Source organism: Lasioglossum baleicum, chromosome 11 (assembly GCF_051020765.1).
Source record: "Lasioglossum baleicum chromosome 11, iyLasBale1, whole genome shotgun sequence".
NCBI classification, from domain to species: Eukaryota; Metazoa; Arthropoda; class Insecta; order Hymenoptera; family Halictidae; genus Lasioglossum; species Lasioglossum baleicum.
Genome location: NC_134939.1, coordinates 8,402,039 through 8,418,849, shown reverse-complemented (window position 1 = coordinate 8,418,849; position 16,811 = coordinate 8,402,039). Strand labels below are relative to the sequence as shown.

Sequence of the window (16,811 nt, the reverse complement as noted above, 5' to 3'; positions counted from 1 at the left end):
TACAAAGTTGAAGTAAATCCAACCTTCTCACTTCTATACGGTGTTTCACTTTTGTATATTTTGGGCTTGGTAGGATTAGTGTTAATGAACGTGGTAGACTGGCGCGTTAATGATTCGAGGAAAATGCACTACTTAATTTTCTCTATTTCACACAGAAATCGTGGCGGGAGCAGCAAACATTACAGGCACCGTGCATCCCCTGATTGCAATACCGTGGCCAGTTTCGGTAGCAGTTCTTCCGAAAGTCGAGGTGGCCTGAACCGATACTACCGACAGGCTTGGGAGAATTTGCATGAAACTGCTGGCCAGAAAGCTGGTCATCCTCCGCTTCGTCGCAAGGAAACCCTGGATGAACCAGGCTACCGAGAGAACTATCGTGGCAATAACAACAACACCGAGAGAGACGGTTCCGAATTGGTGGTCAGCGACGTGGCCACGTACCCGTCCAGCAAACAAGCGAGTATTTCCGACAAGAAACGTCATCATCATCACCATCACCATCATCATGGTAACTCGACACCCGAGTGGAGGCAGTCTCAATCTCATCACAGATACTGAACACCGGATTTAATTAGATAGAATCCTCGTTAGAAATTCGGTGAATCAAATATACTCTAGCGAATCACGATTGGATTACGTGTGGAAGCTTTTACATTAACTTGCTATCCCTGGCGAGGAACTTTTAATCGAGTAGTGACACGAAATTATAACTGACAGTATAAATTATGCCTTACAGTAAGATTAATTCGTATGAAGTAGATTGTAGTAAGATAACAAAATAATTATTACAATCATTGGATAAAGTTACAATTTTTAGTACACAGATATATGTAACATTTTCTTGGTTTGTTATAGATAAATTGATCCAGTGATTTCTATCAACAGAAGAGATTCTTATATGCGACACAATAACAAATGGGAATTTTTGTTGTCTTATTATTTACTTTGTGCAGCATACGTGTTATCTGAAGTATCGATACATTTAGGTAGTCTAATATTGTTGTGCTTGATTAAAACTTTTTTGCCAGAGATAAAATACGCAATTGGATTCACAGAAACGTGGTGAACGATGAAATATTGCGTAGAGGAAACTTTGAGCGCGATTTATGGAGAAGCTATATAGAACAAAATCGCCCTACATTTATTGTTCTGTTATACAGTAAATTATTTACAACTACATTGTTATCTAATGTAAATACAGTATATGCAGTAGTATAAGTGAGAGGAGAAGAGATGTTCGCGAATGTTGGAGGGATCACTAGTTGATCAAAGGACATGCCAAAAAATGAAGATAATTACTAATTACCGATCAAACGATTTCTAAGAGATATCTATAGGGATTCTTTGTTACAACGACATGTCTAATAGTACGATGTTCCGACAAATTTTGAACTTGAGATAAAGAAAAAATCTGATTATGGGCACCTTGGCCTCACCTTAAAGAAATTAAAATAATTTCGTATAGCAACACAAGATATTTTTAAGGGAAGTGTCGTTAAGGAAAGGTCGATGTTGTCCATTTCAGAACAAAATCTATGTAGCTGTGGTGCTCATTTAATAATATAAAAAGAAATTATTTGTATCAAAGTTGAAGATACTGATTTATTTATATATATATATATATATATATATAGATATTGATATGTTCTATCTTATCCAGTCCAATATTATTGAAATTATCATTAGGGAATGATACCTTCTTATTCATTGACTGAAGTAAGATATTCTCGGAATAAGTTTGTACATGTATTTAATATCTTTATAATTCACAAAAAATTGTAATAGTGCCATTATGGGCAAACTTGTTTAATATATTTACACTTACGTTCTTGTCATTTAATGTAGCACAGGATGACTAACACTAGTAAAAGCTAGTAAACGCTAGTTAGCCTCGATAATGCACGAAATACGATCGAACAAATATTTATGTAGCCTAATTGTTAACAATGATATTTAAGCTATATAAAGAGAAATAAAAATGTGACTTTTTTTTAACAAAATTCTTGGAATAAACTTAATCACTGTTTCATTAAGAACTAAGAAAAAAAAATATCGACATATCGTTAAGCAGTCTCATTGTATATCACATTGAAAACTTAAAATTTATTAATTACCCAACCCAATGATTGAGCAGATCTGCAATCTGAATTCTGGCGTTCTTTAAATCAGGTGAATCATTTTTGGATGGAGGATACATGTTTGCACAATGAGCAGTACCTGTAAATTTTAAGAGTAATTAGTTGAATAATTTATATAATTGCATATGTAAAATATTTGATGATATAGTGTACCATCGATGAGAATGGCAGGTGCATATGGGTCCACTGATTTTGTAATTCCCAACATATGCCAAGGATCTATTGATCCTTGTACGAACACTACATTTGTCACTTTCAAATCTAGTGCTCCATACAAAGTATTTGTCCGATCTACTGCCGACTTTAACAAGTGAATGTTGTATCTATCGGAAAGTAAATTTAAAATAAAATTAGTTTGTACAATAATGGAAAGTATTGATAATATTGTACAGAACCAAACCTGGGCCCGAAAACATCGGTACACTGTTGTATAAAGAAATCTACTGGAAAAGTGTCACTGAATAAATTCGATTGTGCTGTAGAACTTTGGAAGAATCCAAACTCTGTGCATGTCTGATACATCCATTGACGTCCTGAAAGAATGTAATTAAAATTTTAAAATACAGAAATATACTACTAGAACATAGTAAGTTTATTGCTAAAGTTAGTTACCTCCTTCTGCTTGTTCGCTAGCCCAAGTAGAATTTCGAAGTTCATGAACCATTTTTCTATACATATAGTCTAAACATTTCTCCTTAGACGCGTTCACTATTTTATTGCTTAAAATTGCCAGTCTATCGATAGCAATACCCAACGAATTGTTTGTTAAAATATCACATGCACCATCGATAGTCAAATTCGCCATTGCTGAATTATTACGATTGTCTTTATTATACTGTACGATACCAGCAAAATTGCTCGCTATCGTTTCATATAAATTCGATATATCATTGCGTGTTGTGTATCCACTGTCGATAGGATCGCATAGACTGTAAATAAAGGAGACTTTAACCCTCTGAGTGCTGTGCTGGAGTTATCTTTGACAGGGAACATCCAAATTGCCATTTAAGTACTCAATTTGTGGAACTTAAACTAACTGAATAGCTGTTTCATTGAGGATACTGGAAAGATCTCGTATCTACACGAAATATCATCAAAAGTAAATTTTTAAAAATTATTGATTAGAGCTGCGAACTGTCCTAAGCATTGCCAATTATGTAGCTATAAAAATTGTCCGTTGTCCGAGGGTTAATGGCATATTCGAAAATCTGATGTAAATATAATTCACTTACGAGAATTTTTGTGTTATTCCTCTCTGACCAATGCGGTGGCGTAACATTATATAAAATTGTTTATTCGCTTCCACTATTGCATCCACACAAGCACGAGAGTAGTTTGCCAGTGCATTTTCAACAACAATATAGTACTCTGTAAATATGAGTTATTAATTTGCATTAATAAATGCAAAACTGTTTTCAGCGAACTAACAGCTTTGTTACATTTACCTTGGAAATCTATTTTAGCTAATAGCGGTCCACTCGCAGAGACTGCACCATACACTAAGTGAGGATATTTAGCACGCATCCAAGCAGCCAAAGATCCAGCATAAGATCCTCCGAACACTATCCACTTAACATCGTTTCCTAATGAATAGTTCTGATTCATGCTTTTTATAAAGTAAGCTAAATCTGCAAGTGCCTGTTCCGATGAAAGGTAAACCAAATTCTTCACACTCAAATCTCTGTAAACACATTGAACGCTTTTAATGTAATTGCTTAAGTATTTAGACATAGTAAGTAAGAAAATTGTTATTTACGGTGTTGGATGGCTTTTTCCATAATAACGATGCTCCACTTGAAAGCAAAGGGCTTGAAATCTCTCTGCATAATCGATCCATTCACCTTCTTTCATCCATTTAGCAGATGCTGCGCCCTCACCCCCAATCAATAAAAACACTGGACCTCCTTGTTTGTAATTGGAAGAATTTACAAAGTACCTCTGTAATAATTAATTAAATAATTGAATTTAATCAGAAAATCAGACCTTATAAATAATTTCTTATATTACCTGTTGCCATGTATATGGATTGGTTGGATTAAAGTGATCTAAATATTGTGTAAACCATTGCTCTTCTGCTAGATTATGTTCCTCTGGTATATCTGGAGCACCTAAATTACCATATTTGCTTCGACCTCTCATAAATGTCCTCCAAGCCAGAGTAACATTTAACAGACCAGCGAAGAGTAGGAGGAACACAAATCGATTCATTTTTCAAAATATTCTGAAAGGAAAACAATAATTAAAGATTATGCAGCTCCTCTGCCTTGTAATTAACACAGACTAGTCATAATGTTGCTATAATGATATAATACTCTATAGAAGTAAGGTAAATGAAGAAAAATGCTAAACAAGTTTCATAATTAATTGAAACTCTTTTAGAGAGAATGTATAAATAATCCTATAGCAAATGTACCTTATGCTCTATTGAATAAGCCTACTACCACTTCGATTCTCGGCCGCCGCGATGAAATAAATCCGAGCTATTCTGTTGATAAGTTTGCGATTAAAAAAAAAAGAGGTCAAAGTACAAAACACTCTTTTTATAACTACTATATATTAATTATTGCTGTTCAGACAGATTTAGATTTCACGAATAAGTTTTCTACTATTTTTACTTAAGGAAGAAATTGTATATATTAAAATTAATTATAATGAAATATAAGATTATATTATTTAAAAAACTCTGTTTTAGATGAAAATACATACGATACTTCGGTAAACACGTCGAACATGAAAGAGAAAAGACAAAACATTTACATCGATTTGTCTATATACAGCAATGAGAAATTTATATTGAATAAAAGGAATACAAGACTTTTCAATAGTTATTCATCCACTTTCAACTTCATAGAGTAAATAATAATAAATTATATTTTCTTACGTGTGTGTCTTACGTACTCTGCAATACGAATCGTGTCGGTCAGAATTAATTTTTCTCCAGCGCCACCTATACAAACAAAATTTCTGTTATTCGTACAGCATAACTGTATGCATAAAATTGCATGTGGGAAGTGGGAAAAATGAGAGTAATTTAAGTTAAAAGATTCTACATAATCACACGTACTTTACTAATTTATACTTAAGTTCGTACCAATTTTAGCGAAGTGAATAATACATTTCGCGATCAGTGCCTGAAGAATGAAAATATCGTACAACAACCGTCACCATTAACCATTTAGAGGTTCATATTGTTTATATTTATACATTAAATACGTAATTAAGTTTATTTACATCTTATCTATTGTTGTTAATGTCTTATCTTATTTTTCACAAATTCGAAAAGTTCCTTTTTCATTCTTGTGCTTAGCTAATAAAATTCATTTATGCGAAATACGTATATCACAATATTAAGGAGGATTGCTACATCCTAATTAATTTTATGGATCATAATTAGACTACGTTCTTTACGCATTTACACTTTTATTTTATTGACAATTTTAAAAATTGAAGATTTTTATTTTGCATGAAGATCCGCAGTCTAGTCATAATTTTCTTGTTTTCATTTATGGTTTAACACTAAACCTACCATCACCGTTCAAAATGACCAGTTCCAGATTTTTTATTTTACGATCATTCATATAATAAAAATAATTTCATAAGAAATGATTGTATAGATATCTTTAGTGGAGCACATATTACAATTGGAGCCGCACAAAGTTTAAATAAAATCAATCTTGTCATTTTTATAAGGGAACATGTGTACCAGTTACCTTTAAGACTCAATAGATTTAGCGTTAATTAGGTTAATATCAAGACTATATATTAGTTTTAAATATACAATAAAAAGTGACTGCATATTCTATTCCCTTTTGTCCATTCTATATTTTTTATATTTCTATTAACTCTTGCGCGACTACAAATCTAACTTTTTGTACTTTGATAATAGTATTAATAATATTGTGTTTTATTTTAGATATGGACCCAGAGTTCCTTTCCAGACTAATTCCACAAAACAAAGATCATATTCGTCCAGCATGTAAAAAGTGTGGATATGCTGGACATCTTACATATCAGTGTCGTAACTTCATTAAAGTTGATCCTAATAAAGAGATCGTACTGGATGTCAGTAGCACAAGTTCTGATAGCGATGAAAATTATGTAACTCCTTTGACCGAGCTAAGAGAGAAGGAATTAAAGAAAAAGCACAAGGAGGCTAAGAAGAAACACAAAGAGAAGAAGAGTAAGAAGAAATCCAAGAAACATGAAAGATCTGAATCGAGCGATAGCGAATCTGAAACAGAGGATTCCAGCGAAGAGAAAAGGAAACACAAACATAAAAAAAGGAAGAAAAAGTCCAAGCACAAGAAACATAAAAAGCATAAAAAAGACAATAGCTCTGATAGTGATGATGATGACAAGAAGAAATAATATTTTATATCCAATGTAAATACAGATCTTATGAATACAGTGTGTATAAATAAAGTTACATGATTTATAAATATGCGTACATTCATAAATATGAAGAAATTGAATAAAATTTCTATAAAAACGAAAAATATATTTTTCGTTCATTGTTAGATCGCATATGAAGCTGAAATCATAATTCTTTTTATTTTGTCTTCATTTTACAGTGTGTTGATGAGTCATCCCTTAAATTCTCTACCAACTGTTATTAAAGACACCTTGTGTGTATGTTCTTATTTAAATTTTCATGGGTTTAATTTAAAAATTAGTCGATATCCCTATATTTTATATTTTTCTACTTCTAAAATATTTGTAATGTTTCTATTTCTATCTATTGTAAATATTTTTATCGCATTATTCAAAATTTTATGCTTAACTTAAAAGCAAGGTATACAAGTACATATATTTATGCATTATTTCGTAAACATTTGGAAAAATGGTGCAAACTTGTTGCATCTTGTCTTTCTTTTAAACCCAAATTTAATTTGGGCCCTCTAACGTTCAAAAATTCCAATAAGAATGCATATTACAATTGGTTTCAAAATTTCCCTTTTTCTAAAAGCTGGTGATCGCGGTTGTTTCTATTTCTCAATCATATACGGAAACTGCCTATGGTACGGATCGTGACGTCACTAGTCACCCTGTCTACCGTCTCGGGGAGCGAGTCGCGTGACCGGGTCGAGGGGGCGTTTCCTTCAAAAAAGGTAATGGACCCTAAAGACCCGGATCCATCGCCTTCCGCTGAACAATCAGAAGGTATACAAGCAGTATAGCAGTGGTCTTACCACCCAATATAATTTTCTGGAGTCTGTACCTCGCATGTGTCTGCAGTATTGCCAGTATTGTTATAAATATTAAAAATATAAGTTGTGTACATACATGTACAAAAAAATCATTTTATGTATGAATATAGAGTGAATAAATAAAGAAAGTGTAGTAAACAAACGTATAAGCGACTATATTTATTGAATCCCTAATCTTTTCCCAAACATCCAACTTGTGGTTGACTTGTACTATTGAACTTTCAAAAAGTTTTCGAGCGCCTGACTTGACGTTGAGTTGCACTACTGAATTTTCGAGCTACTGACTTGTCGTTGAGTTTTACTACTGAAATTTCGGATACCTCCTTTTATATCATACAAAGTTCAATTTTCGAGATCTTCGGAAAAACGGCAAATTTTCGACCGTCTGGCTTGACGTTGAGTTGCACTACTGAATTTTCGAAATTTTTCGAGCGTCTGGCTTGTCGTTGAGTTGTACTACTGAAATTCCGGATACCTCCTTTGATATCATGTTCTCCTAATATACAAAGTTCAATTTCCGAGGTTCCCGAAATTTTCCATAGTCTTTCGAAAATGGAGTGTTTTATTAGGCGAATATGATATCGAAGGAGGTGGCACAAAATTCAGTGGTACAGCTCAACGTCAAGCCCAACGGCCGAGAAAATTTTTCAAAAATTCAATAGTGCAACTCAACCACAAGTCAGACGTTCGGGAAAAGATCAGGGATTCAATAAATAAATTCGCAGATACGTTTGTTTACTACACTCTCTCTATTTATTCACTCTATATTCATACATAAAATGATTTTTTGTACATAACAAGTATGTCGAGTTATTCTGTGAGACTCGGCACTCCGTCAGACTTCTACTGCTATACTGCAATATCTTGACTATGCTCATGATTATGCTACAGAAGCCGATGGATAAACCTGCTGGTCCCGGTTGCCGCAAATGCTCCAGATATATATATGTACAATCAGTGTTGTCTAATCCGGGTACTTGAGAGGGATACTGTGACACCCTCACCCTCTGAAAGAACAATATATTTTATTAAATAAATAATGTGCTATACACAAAGATAAAAAAAGATACGTTGTTGATAAATAAAACTTGCATATTTTTGAAAATTACCTACATTGATGTGTAAACATTCGAAAAATATGCGGGAAACTGAGAGATAGAAGCTAGAAGAGATAGAACTTCACTGATATATATACTATATATCAGTGTAGAACTTACGATAGAAGTTCCACCTTCTGATTTTCTACTTTATGGTTAATAAATTCGAATGCTCTGCGTTTATAGGTTAGGAAAACCCTAAGTTAGTAAACAAAATATGACACGACACGCGAGGAATTGTACGGCTGGTGCAGTTTACACATATCACGAGAAAAAGAAAGATGCAGCAGCGTCGGGTTATGGCACGAATACCCAGAGAGTGGGCAAGGATTCTGTAAAAGATTTTGACTGTTGTTGCCTTACGTTACAACCCTGTAGAAACCCTGTTATAACGTTCGTATTTCTGGTTTCATTCTCATATATATTTTCTTGCCTCGCATTTATCTCCTTTTATTTCTAGGAAGGATGGTTATTTGTTTGATAAGGAAGCAATTCTGGAATACGTTTTGACCAAAAAGAAAGAATATACGAGAAAATTGAAAGAATATGAGAAACAGAAACAGCAACAAGAGGTTAATACAAATATAAATAGTCGTAGTTAATACAAATAGTCGTAGTTAATACAAATAGTCACAGAAATACAAAATTAGTTGAATCAAATAGAAAGTACGTGCATTTAGGAGCATCAGGAGCTCTCATGCAGAAGCTTCTGCAAATATAATCGTTTATAGAGCACATAGTTAATTGATATAGGTTTTCGTAACAATTAAAGTACTCTTTAAAGTACTTACTAAAGAGTCAATTCATTGTACTGGAGCTTTAACTGAAATAATTGATTACGGATAAAACTAGACATACAATTTCATGGTATTTGCAGGAACAAACTCATGAAAAAACTGCTAATGAAGAACTACAAAAGCTGCAGAATTTTTTGAAGGGAGAGAAGAACATTGTCTCCAGGAGTCATAGTAGCGTGCATGAATCAGGCTCGTCGGTTTCTAATATGTGCAATGGCAAGGAGAAAATATTACCCAGCTTTTGGATTCCTTCTAAAACACCGGAGGCTAAAGAAATAATATTACAAAAACCAGACAAGACAATTTATTGTCCTATAAGTGGAAAGCCATTGAAAATAAAAGATCTCATTTCAGTAAAATTCACAGAAGTGAAAGACCCGGATGATAAGAACTCTCTTATTATCAAGCAGGCACGATACATGTGTCCTATTACTCATGATATTCTGAGTAACAGTGTCCCATGCGCAGTTATAAGAACAACGTATGGTTAATCATTCCACATATTACCATTATAGATAAAATATTAATTTTTGAAAATGATTTCTTATAATTTATTATTTTCTTTTTAGTGGTGATGTAATAACAATAGAATGTGTAGAAAAAATTCTGAAGAAAGACTGGATAAATCCTTTGGATAGTACAAAATTATCTGAAGCTGATATTATACCGCTTCAAAGGGTAATTGTTAAGAATTTATTTAATAGTGGCAGGAGTAACAAGAATATTAATTATCCATATTACTTTTCAGGGTGGTACTGGATATGCGGCAGTTAACAATCATTTGGAAGGTAAACATGAAAGACCAGTATTACAAGCGTAAATTGTAAATTTTAAATATATTCAATGTAAAAAATATAATAAACCAATTTTGGTAAACTTGTCCAAGTGTTACTTCCTCGCCAATTTCAATGAACTTTAAATATGTTGTCAAGCTCACCATTCTGAACAATTTTTTCCTTTGTAAGTATATGGTGGTCAGCTTTAGTTTACGAGATATTCGCAAAAATATTAATTAGTTTTACGACCTTAAACCATATATACTTATAGACCAGGCATGGCCACTGATTATATCAGTGGGCATGGCCCGAACTAGCACGCGAGGGGGAATTCTCAAGTCTCAAGGAATACCCGTTTCTATCTTATCGATAGAAATAGAAATGAACATTTTGTTTGTCGATACAGCAGATTACTGACAATATAAAATCCCACAATTCGATCTATTGTATAGATTGTTTATGGTTCCACACTACGGTGTTTATGAAATTTAACATCAGACAAAATGAATATTGTCGGTAGACAATGTTTGAGGATTTTTCACAATGACTTGAAACAACATCAATTTTCGATTCTCGGGAGAGCACTTACGTACAAAAGTGCATTTTCTCTAGAGAAGATATATCCTACAAGTAACCTAAACTTGTACACGCCAGCTTTCGTAAGTATATTTATTGCTGTATCATTTAAAATGTTAAATAAGATAAGCGAGTACTTTTCCTCACAATTGTATCCTATATTATTACTATTACTTAGAATATTATATATGAGAGTTTACAATATTACGCTATTCTAGGTTCCTGAAAATCCAAATGCAAAATTCAATGGTTATATACCTATCGAACAGCTTCAAATAACATACAGCCGTAGCAGTGGTGCTGGGGGACAGCATGTTAATACTACAAATACTAAAGTAGATGTTAGATTCCAAGTGCAAAATGCTAAATGGTTGTCCGACGAAGTTAAAGAAAAATTAGTAGAAAAGGTTTGTTGCTTAGATTAGAAGTACAATAAGTTCTCGCCCATTGCCAGGTGGGGAATGTAGCTTAGTTGAAATGGTAATTTCATGGAGGTGTTGTGAGTCACTTTGGAAATACTTGTATGGATTGATGGTGACTTCAACCAGCACCAACGAGGTATAAGGATAGACCTATCATCCAATGTATCAGTGCTGGGCACATTTGTCTCAATTGAGACAAAACCGTCCCCACTGTAGCGCCCACTGTCCCCTTTCAGTAAGCACTGTTAAGGTAGGACAATGAAGATGCAAAAACGGGGAAGATGTGCTCTGCACGGAAGAGACGTTGCTGGGGGGCAGCAAACGTTTGAGGGGCCCTAACCGTGCCCAGCACAGTAATATATTTTTGCAGCCCACTTTTGTGGGGTTACGTAACCCCATTACCATTTCCATTTCGCCTATTTGCATGCAAATGAAGCGTTCGAGCACGCGAAACAATGACTCAAAACAGAAATAAACTTATTTATTTATTTGTGAAATAATAAATAAATCGCGTGAAATGAAAATGGTAACGGGGTTACATGGCCCCCGGAAAGTGGACCGCAAAAATACATTGGATGATAGATCTTTCCTTATACCTAGTCGGTGGTAATAATGATTGAACGCCTTTTCCATTGCAAAAATCTTGGATCCCGTCTAAAATTCTAGTCTATTCTCGTGCAACGTACAAGAATGCAATTATGTGAAACTAATTTTGATTGCAGTACACAACCAAGTTGTCCAAGGATGGCTATCTCATCATCAAATCGGAATTAACAAGATCTCAGCAATTGAATCTAGCCGACGCTTTAGAAAAATTAAGAACAATGATTAGGCAAGCTATAAAAGTTCCTGCAGAGGTATCTGCCGAGACTGCAGAAATGAAACGAAAACAGTTCTTGGCCGCAGGCAGACGACGACTTCATGAAAAACGAAAGAAATCCGAAATTAAGGGAAATCGAAACTCCAATGATGTGAATTTTTAATTTTTCTCTATCATTGCACATCATAAACTGTATATAAAATAACACTGTTGAAATAAAAGAGTTGGAGTAAGAAATATAATAGCTTGCGTATATTTATTCTTGAGTGGGTAACCAGATATCCAGGCATCCATTTACTTAGTTTTTTTTTAACGATGTTTAAAGATAAACTATCTCTGCACTATCCTTTGTAATATTGATAAATAGACTCCGGATGTTTATGCAAAATAAAAAGTTTGTGCATCAATTGCAAGACATAACAGCTAAATATAAATCTATATTCTTTATTAATGATTTTAATGTGATGAAAATAATATATAAACACTCTTAAAGTCTTTTAATATTATCACTGTTTTAAATTGCACTTGTTCATTTTTGTTATAAATGCATAAAAAATCCGGAGTCTATTGATAAATTATTTATGTGTGTATAGTTATACAATATAAGTACGTTTCCTTGGTAACGCACGTTGCTTGAATGAAAACACTAACCACTATTGACGGGTAGTAGACTTGTTCAGTAGCGATTCTTTCTCTTCCCGACAATGTCATTCCGCGATCTAAGAAGTACGTGAATCACAGGTTTCATTGAGAATCTTTAATACTTAATATAGTAAAACTGTATAAAGTAAAATTCATTTCATTGTAGACTTCACAGAAATGATGCGCGTTCTCGGTTATCCGAGGCTGATATCAGTTGGTAATTTTCGCTTACCAAATTTTGTACTAGTAGCGGAAATTCTTATTTGGCTGGTCAGGAGATTTGATCCTGATGCTGACGTACCTAGCGAACATAACACCGAGGATGAACGTATCGCGTTGATACGCGCCGTTGCTGAATTTATGGTGAGGATGGTGTCTCGCAAATGTGATTTTGTCATTCTTGAGAATTTATATTGATTCTGCCATACTAAATTAAAATATACTAGTTTCTAATATTCCGGCAAAAATACAAATATTGTACCCTACGGTTGACATAACGATGATTTTTTAAATTTCTGAGCAGCAAGTACGTTATTAAAGGAATGCTTCCTTTAAAAATAATTATAGATAAGAGTTAGAAAGTCCATAACACTGTACAATTTAGAAAATATATGATTAGACTGCGGATTTTATACATTAATTCATAACAAAAACGGGTAGATCAAATGCAAGACAGTAGAAACATTCAAAAAATTTAAACATACGTACTCTCTGTTGCACCATTTTTAACCCATTAAAATGATTAAGAAAAAGAATGTATAGCTGTCGCGTCAGTTTCAATAAAAGATAATGACAAAATATATATTAAAAGGTGACGAAAAAAGTCGTAATATATTTATAAATGCAGGCGCTAAAAACGAATGTGAAATTGAACACAAAGAAGTTGTACCAAGCGGACGGCTACGCTGTGAAAGAATTATTAAAAATCACATCGCTGTTATACGACGCCCAGAGCAACAGCAATAACAGCGACATAGCAGAGGACGATAATTTTAACGTAGTCAATTTCGACATATCCGAAAAAATCAACGAATTAAAATCGACTAGAGAATTGGCCAGGCAGTTGACTGTCACCGGCGCTTCATTGTTCGATCTATTAGGCCGCGAGGTTGATCTACGAGAAATTCGCAACTCAAAAGTTGCTAGACAGTTTGACACGTCTGAAATCGAAACGGCATTGAAGAATGTTATCGACAGTATGCACAGAGAGATCGACGATACCAAGAAACAAATCGACAACGTCAAGGTATAGTTCTATCAGCATCGTCTCTTCTTTTAATTCTATATTAATTCTCGGAAAATGGATGACATTCTTATTTCGACTGTTGCGTAGATGTTTAAATTTTTTTAAACAGTTTATCAATTTTTTCAAAGGTATCTTTCAAAGTTATTTATAGATTCTTTCGATTTTTATTTAAATTTTTTAAATTTTCATTTATGTCACTCACCAAAAGCTGTACAGTTAAAGGGGTAGACCCGTTTCCAGGATGGCAAGGCTACGGGACGCGCCTTCTCATTTCTCGATAATGCAAAGATGGGGCTTTTCAGTAGTCAAAAGGGCTAGATAAAAGATCAATCAATGCCGCAATCGCCCTGAAAAGTCCTATTTTTACGTTTAAGAGGCGTAATTTGCATTATTCGGCTGCATGTAGCTGTCGCAGCTTTATGAAAATGGCTACTTGCGTAGCTTTATCCTTCCAAATAATGCAAATTACGCCTCTTAAACGTAAAAATAGAACTTCCGAGGGGGACTGCGGCCTAGACTGATCTTTTATCTAATGCTTCTGACTACAGAAAAACCCCATTTTTGCATTATCAAGAAATGAGAAGGCGCATCCCGGATCCCTGCAGTCCTGGAAACAGGACTACACCCTTAACCGAAGGGTTGAAAATATATCGACGCTAACGCGTATACATTTTTTAAAGGATACAGAGCAAAACTTGGACGTAAGAATCGAAAGGCGGCGTATAGAGCTAGACAGAAACCAAAAGAGGCTACAAACGTTGAAAAAAGTACGGCCAGCTTTCATGGAGGAGTTCGACAAGCTGGAAATCGAGCTAAGATCGCTGTACGACGATTATTTGCAGAAGTTTCGTTATCTGGCGTATCTCGAGCATTTGTACGAGGACGCTGCGAAAACGGAACAGGAGAGATTCGAAAGACGGTACGTAAATTGCAAGCGGAAAGTTTCTTTTAGAAGTTACTTTTGATTGATCGATCAATAGGCAAGAAGCAACCAGAAAGCAGTTGGAGAAAATGAGAGCAGAGGATGCAAATTTCGAGAGTATGATGGAAGGGAACGATTCCATTTTGCCTACGAATCTTCAAGAACCTCCGCCACCGCTTGCTGATCCTGAGAAACAAAATAGCGAGAAGAGGGCACCGAGTAGTCGATTAAAATCGGGTGAGTGGTATTCAGGATTTTTATTCAAAATAAAACTGTGTCGCGTTGATTCTAAGCAGGAGTTAAGTAAACTCGTGACGTGATTTTTCTCGATGAGATTCTTAAAAATTAATTTTTATTACGATTCATTCAGTGAATTCAATTTTGTTAGGATCTACCAGATCTCTTAAAATTTTTGCGGCCCCCTTCTGAACTAATCCGCGACTTCCAGTTTGAAAATCGCTACCCTATATATAATAAACAAATAAACTGCAGATCTTTATGTAACTATGGCTTTCGAAAATTTTCAAGAAATGCTAGGACATAAAATACAAGTGAATCTAGTACGATTTTAATGTATTTCAGATCTAAAAAGACTACTAAATATTCGAGTTTCTTAAAATTCGTCTACAAAAATTGCAAATTGCATAAACATCCGCCGTCTAATAATAAATTAAAATCCACAATCTAATTATAACGAATAAAGAAGAGGTTCTAAGCATAAACTGATATTTATTTATTACTATGTGTGCGAAAAAATAGCTGGACGCGCATCGAGGATGCAGATATCGCAGCGTCGAGTTTATGGCAGCATGTCGGGACGACAACGTGGCACTATCCAAGAATCGCATGACAGTGCCGGTTCGCTTGACAGCGACAGCGACCTGTTGATCGACGGCGATCTCGACGACGACGACGACGACGATGACGATGACATCTTAGATTCCGTTGAAGGAACAGAAATCGGGAATTTTGATTTGAAGGTTGGACAAGAAAAACGAGCCATTAGTAAGCTAGATCATTCGGATGAGGATTTTTAACCCTTATAAAAAGACAGTTACAAAAACTACAAAATATACCGTTCGTGTAATTATCGATCAGTGTTACGCAGATTTTTACAATACAACTGTAAATAGATACTTGATAAAAAGTAATACGTTATTCTCCTCCGTGCGACTCATTGTAAACTGTAACCTTAGTAAAAAATATTTAAGACGCACATGTATACATATATAATATATATATATATATAGCTTTTTTTTTAAATCATTGAGAACATAATCGTTCATATAACATTGCGCGCACGGTGTTCCACCGATTGGTGTCCGCTTCTCGCCACGGATTTTTTGTTTGTTGCGTTCGAGCTAAATTTACACAATTACAAGCAACATTCTATACTTTGCGCTGTATTTTTCAAGTTTAAGTTGTACAGTCCTGGTTGAAAGTGCTAGACACACTGTAAAATGAATGATTAAACAATTCAAATTTTGCGTAAAGGTAGTTCTTAGTCATTTTGGTAATGATTGATACAAGCTTTGCCTGTTTTTTTAAACCCCTTGCCGTATTTTAAACGAAGTCTAACAAATATGAATGCTACGCCTTTCTTTTTAAATGAAATAAAATTTGATTTGTTTGCAATCAATATTTAAGCATTGAAATAAATGTAGCCATACAAAAAATATAAATTTTCTTCTCTCTTCTACGACATTTTCGAGGATAAAGACGTTTTAATCCCTGTAACTGTGAAGAAAATTATACGGCAAGGGGTTCAAGAATAAATTGAGAATTAAACAGAATCAACTACGGTACAACAAAGTCAACTATGACCAGTAGACTGCGGAAGTTTATGCAAAATAAAGCCGGCCTAATTATATTCGCGTAGAGGTATCGACAAATGCGAAAAAGATTGCGACAACTTTCCCACAATTGTGGGTGGAGAGAGCGCAAAACGTAGACTACAGTTATTTTATGGTCCGCTATAAATCACCGGCGACAAAGCTTACCGAACAATAGCAAGTTTCCAAAGACAATTGTCGCAACAATCAGGACAATAAGGACGCTGAATGTACTTTGTCCACTGAGAAATTGTGTAAGCGAGCTCTACAGCGAGCACTAATCGATGGAACACCGAGTCCCAGACTCGCGTTACCAAATATATTTTCAAGGGAATC

At 34.5% G+C, this 16,811-nt stretch overlaps 6 protein-coding genes across 11 annotated transcripts in view; 5 read left to right on the top strand and 1 right to left on the bottom strand.

Annotated features, from left to right (window-relative positions):
- LOC143213361 (uncharacterized) overlaps positions 1 to 1,614 on the top strand; it is a 39,766-nt gene extending 38,152 nt beyond the window's left edge. The window contains exon 12 of one of the 2 annotated variants that reach the window (XR_013009959.1): positions 156 to 295. Coding sequence is in view for 1 of the 2 variants with exons in the window: in XM_076433129.1 (XP_076289244.1) it covers positions 156 to 558 (403 nt within the window). In the remaining variant the exon portion in view is untranslated. Of the gene's footprint in view, positions 1 to 155 lie in introns of both variants that reach the window. The other variant, XM_076433129.1, reaches the window with a different exon arrangement.
- A 119-nt stretch (positions 1,615 to 1,733) lies between these two features.
- Positions 1,734 to 5,149, bottom strand: LOC143213366 (putative serine protease K12H4.7). Of its 5 annotated transcripts, none has more exons than XM_076433135.1 (10): positions 5,020 to 5,101; positions 4,552 to 4,623; positions 4,146 to 4,359; positions 3,895 to 4,076; positions 3,584 to 3,819; positions 3,371 to 3,506; positions 2,751 to 3,067; positions 2,539 to 2,671; positions 2,292 to 2,461; positions 1,734 to 2,217 (listed from the first exon to the last, which is right to left on the bottom strand). In XM_076433135.1, exons 3-10 carry the CDS (start codon positions 4,344 to 4,346, stop codon positions 2,111 to 2,113), a joined length of 1,482 nt encoding a protein of 493 aa, XP_076289250.1. In that variant the 5' UTR covers positions 4,347 to 4,359; positions 4,552 to 4,623; positions 5,020 to 5,101; the 3' UTR covers positions 1,734 to 2,110. The 5 variants fall into 5 exon arrangements, with proteins under 5 accessions (XP_076289250.1, XP_076289251.1, XP_076289253.1 ...); XM_076433136.1 differs by having other exon boundaries at positions 5,037 to 5,082; XM_076433138.1 differs by lacking the exon at positions 5,020 to 5,101 and adding an exon at positions 4,845 to 4,915.
- Positions 5,150 to 5,176: 27 nt separating this feature from the next.
- Positions 5,177 to 6,577, top strand: LOC143213384 (uncharacterized). Its single transcript, XM_076433175.1, has 2 exons — positions 5,177 to 5,319; positions 6,052 to 6,577. The coding sequence occupies exon 2, from the start codon at positions 6,054 to 6,056 to the stop codon at positions 6,504 to 6,506; it is 453 nt and encodes a 150-aa protein (XP_076289290.1). The 5' UTR covers positions 5,177 to 5,319; positions 6,052 to 6,053; the 3' UTR covers positions 6,507 to 6,577.
- A 1,981-nt stretch (positions 6,578 to 8,558) lies between these two features.
- Positions 8,559 to 10,139, top strand: LOC143213377 (nitric oxide synthase-interacting protein homolog). The gene is made up of 5 exons (XM_076433163.1): positions 8,559 to 8,835; positions 8,903 to 9,014; positions 9,320 to 9,720; positions 9,809 to 9,917; positions 9,988 to 10,139. Exons 1-5 carry the CDS (start codon positions 8,660 to 8,662, stop codon positions 10,057 to 10,059), a joined length of 870 nt encoding a protein of 289 aa, XP_076289278.1. The 5' UTR covers positions 8,559 to 8,659; the 3' UTR covers positions 10,060 to 10,139.
- A 308-nt stretch (positions 10,140 to 10,447) lies between these two features.
- Positions 10,448 to 12,075, top strand: LOC143213382 (large ribosomal subunit protein mL62). Its single transcript, XM_076433172.1, has 3 exons — positions 10,448 to 10,674; positions 10,810 to 10,998; positions 11,736 to 12,075. Exons 1-3 carry the CDS (start codon positions 10,519 to 10,521, stop codon positions 11,994 to 11,996), a joined length of 606 nt encoding a protein of 201 aa, XP_076289287.1. The 5' UTR covers positions 10,448 to 10,518; the 3' UTR covers positions 11,997 to 12,075.
- Positions 12,076 to 12,200: 125 nt separating this feature from the next.
- Positions 12,201 to 16,247, top strand: Cluap1 (clusterin associated protein 1). The gene is made up of 6 exons (XM_076433145.1): positions 12,201 to 12,559; positions 12,642 to 12,838; positions 13,323 to 13,721; positions 14,402 to 14,640; positions 14,702 to 14,880; positions 15,403 to 16,247. The coding sequence occupies exons 1-6, from the start codon at positions 12,538 to 12,540 to the stop codon at positions 15,678 to 15,680; spliced, it is 1,314 nt and encodes a 437-aa protein (XP_076289260.1). The 5' UTR covers positions 12,201 to 12,537; the 3' UTR covers positions 15,681 to 16,247.
- Positions 16,248 to 16,811: the final 564 nt, after the last annotated feature.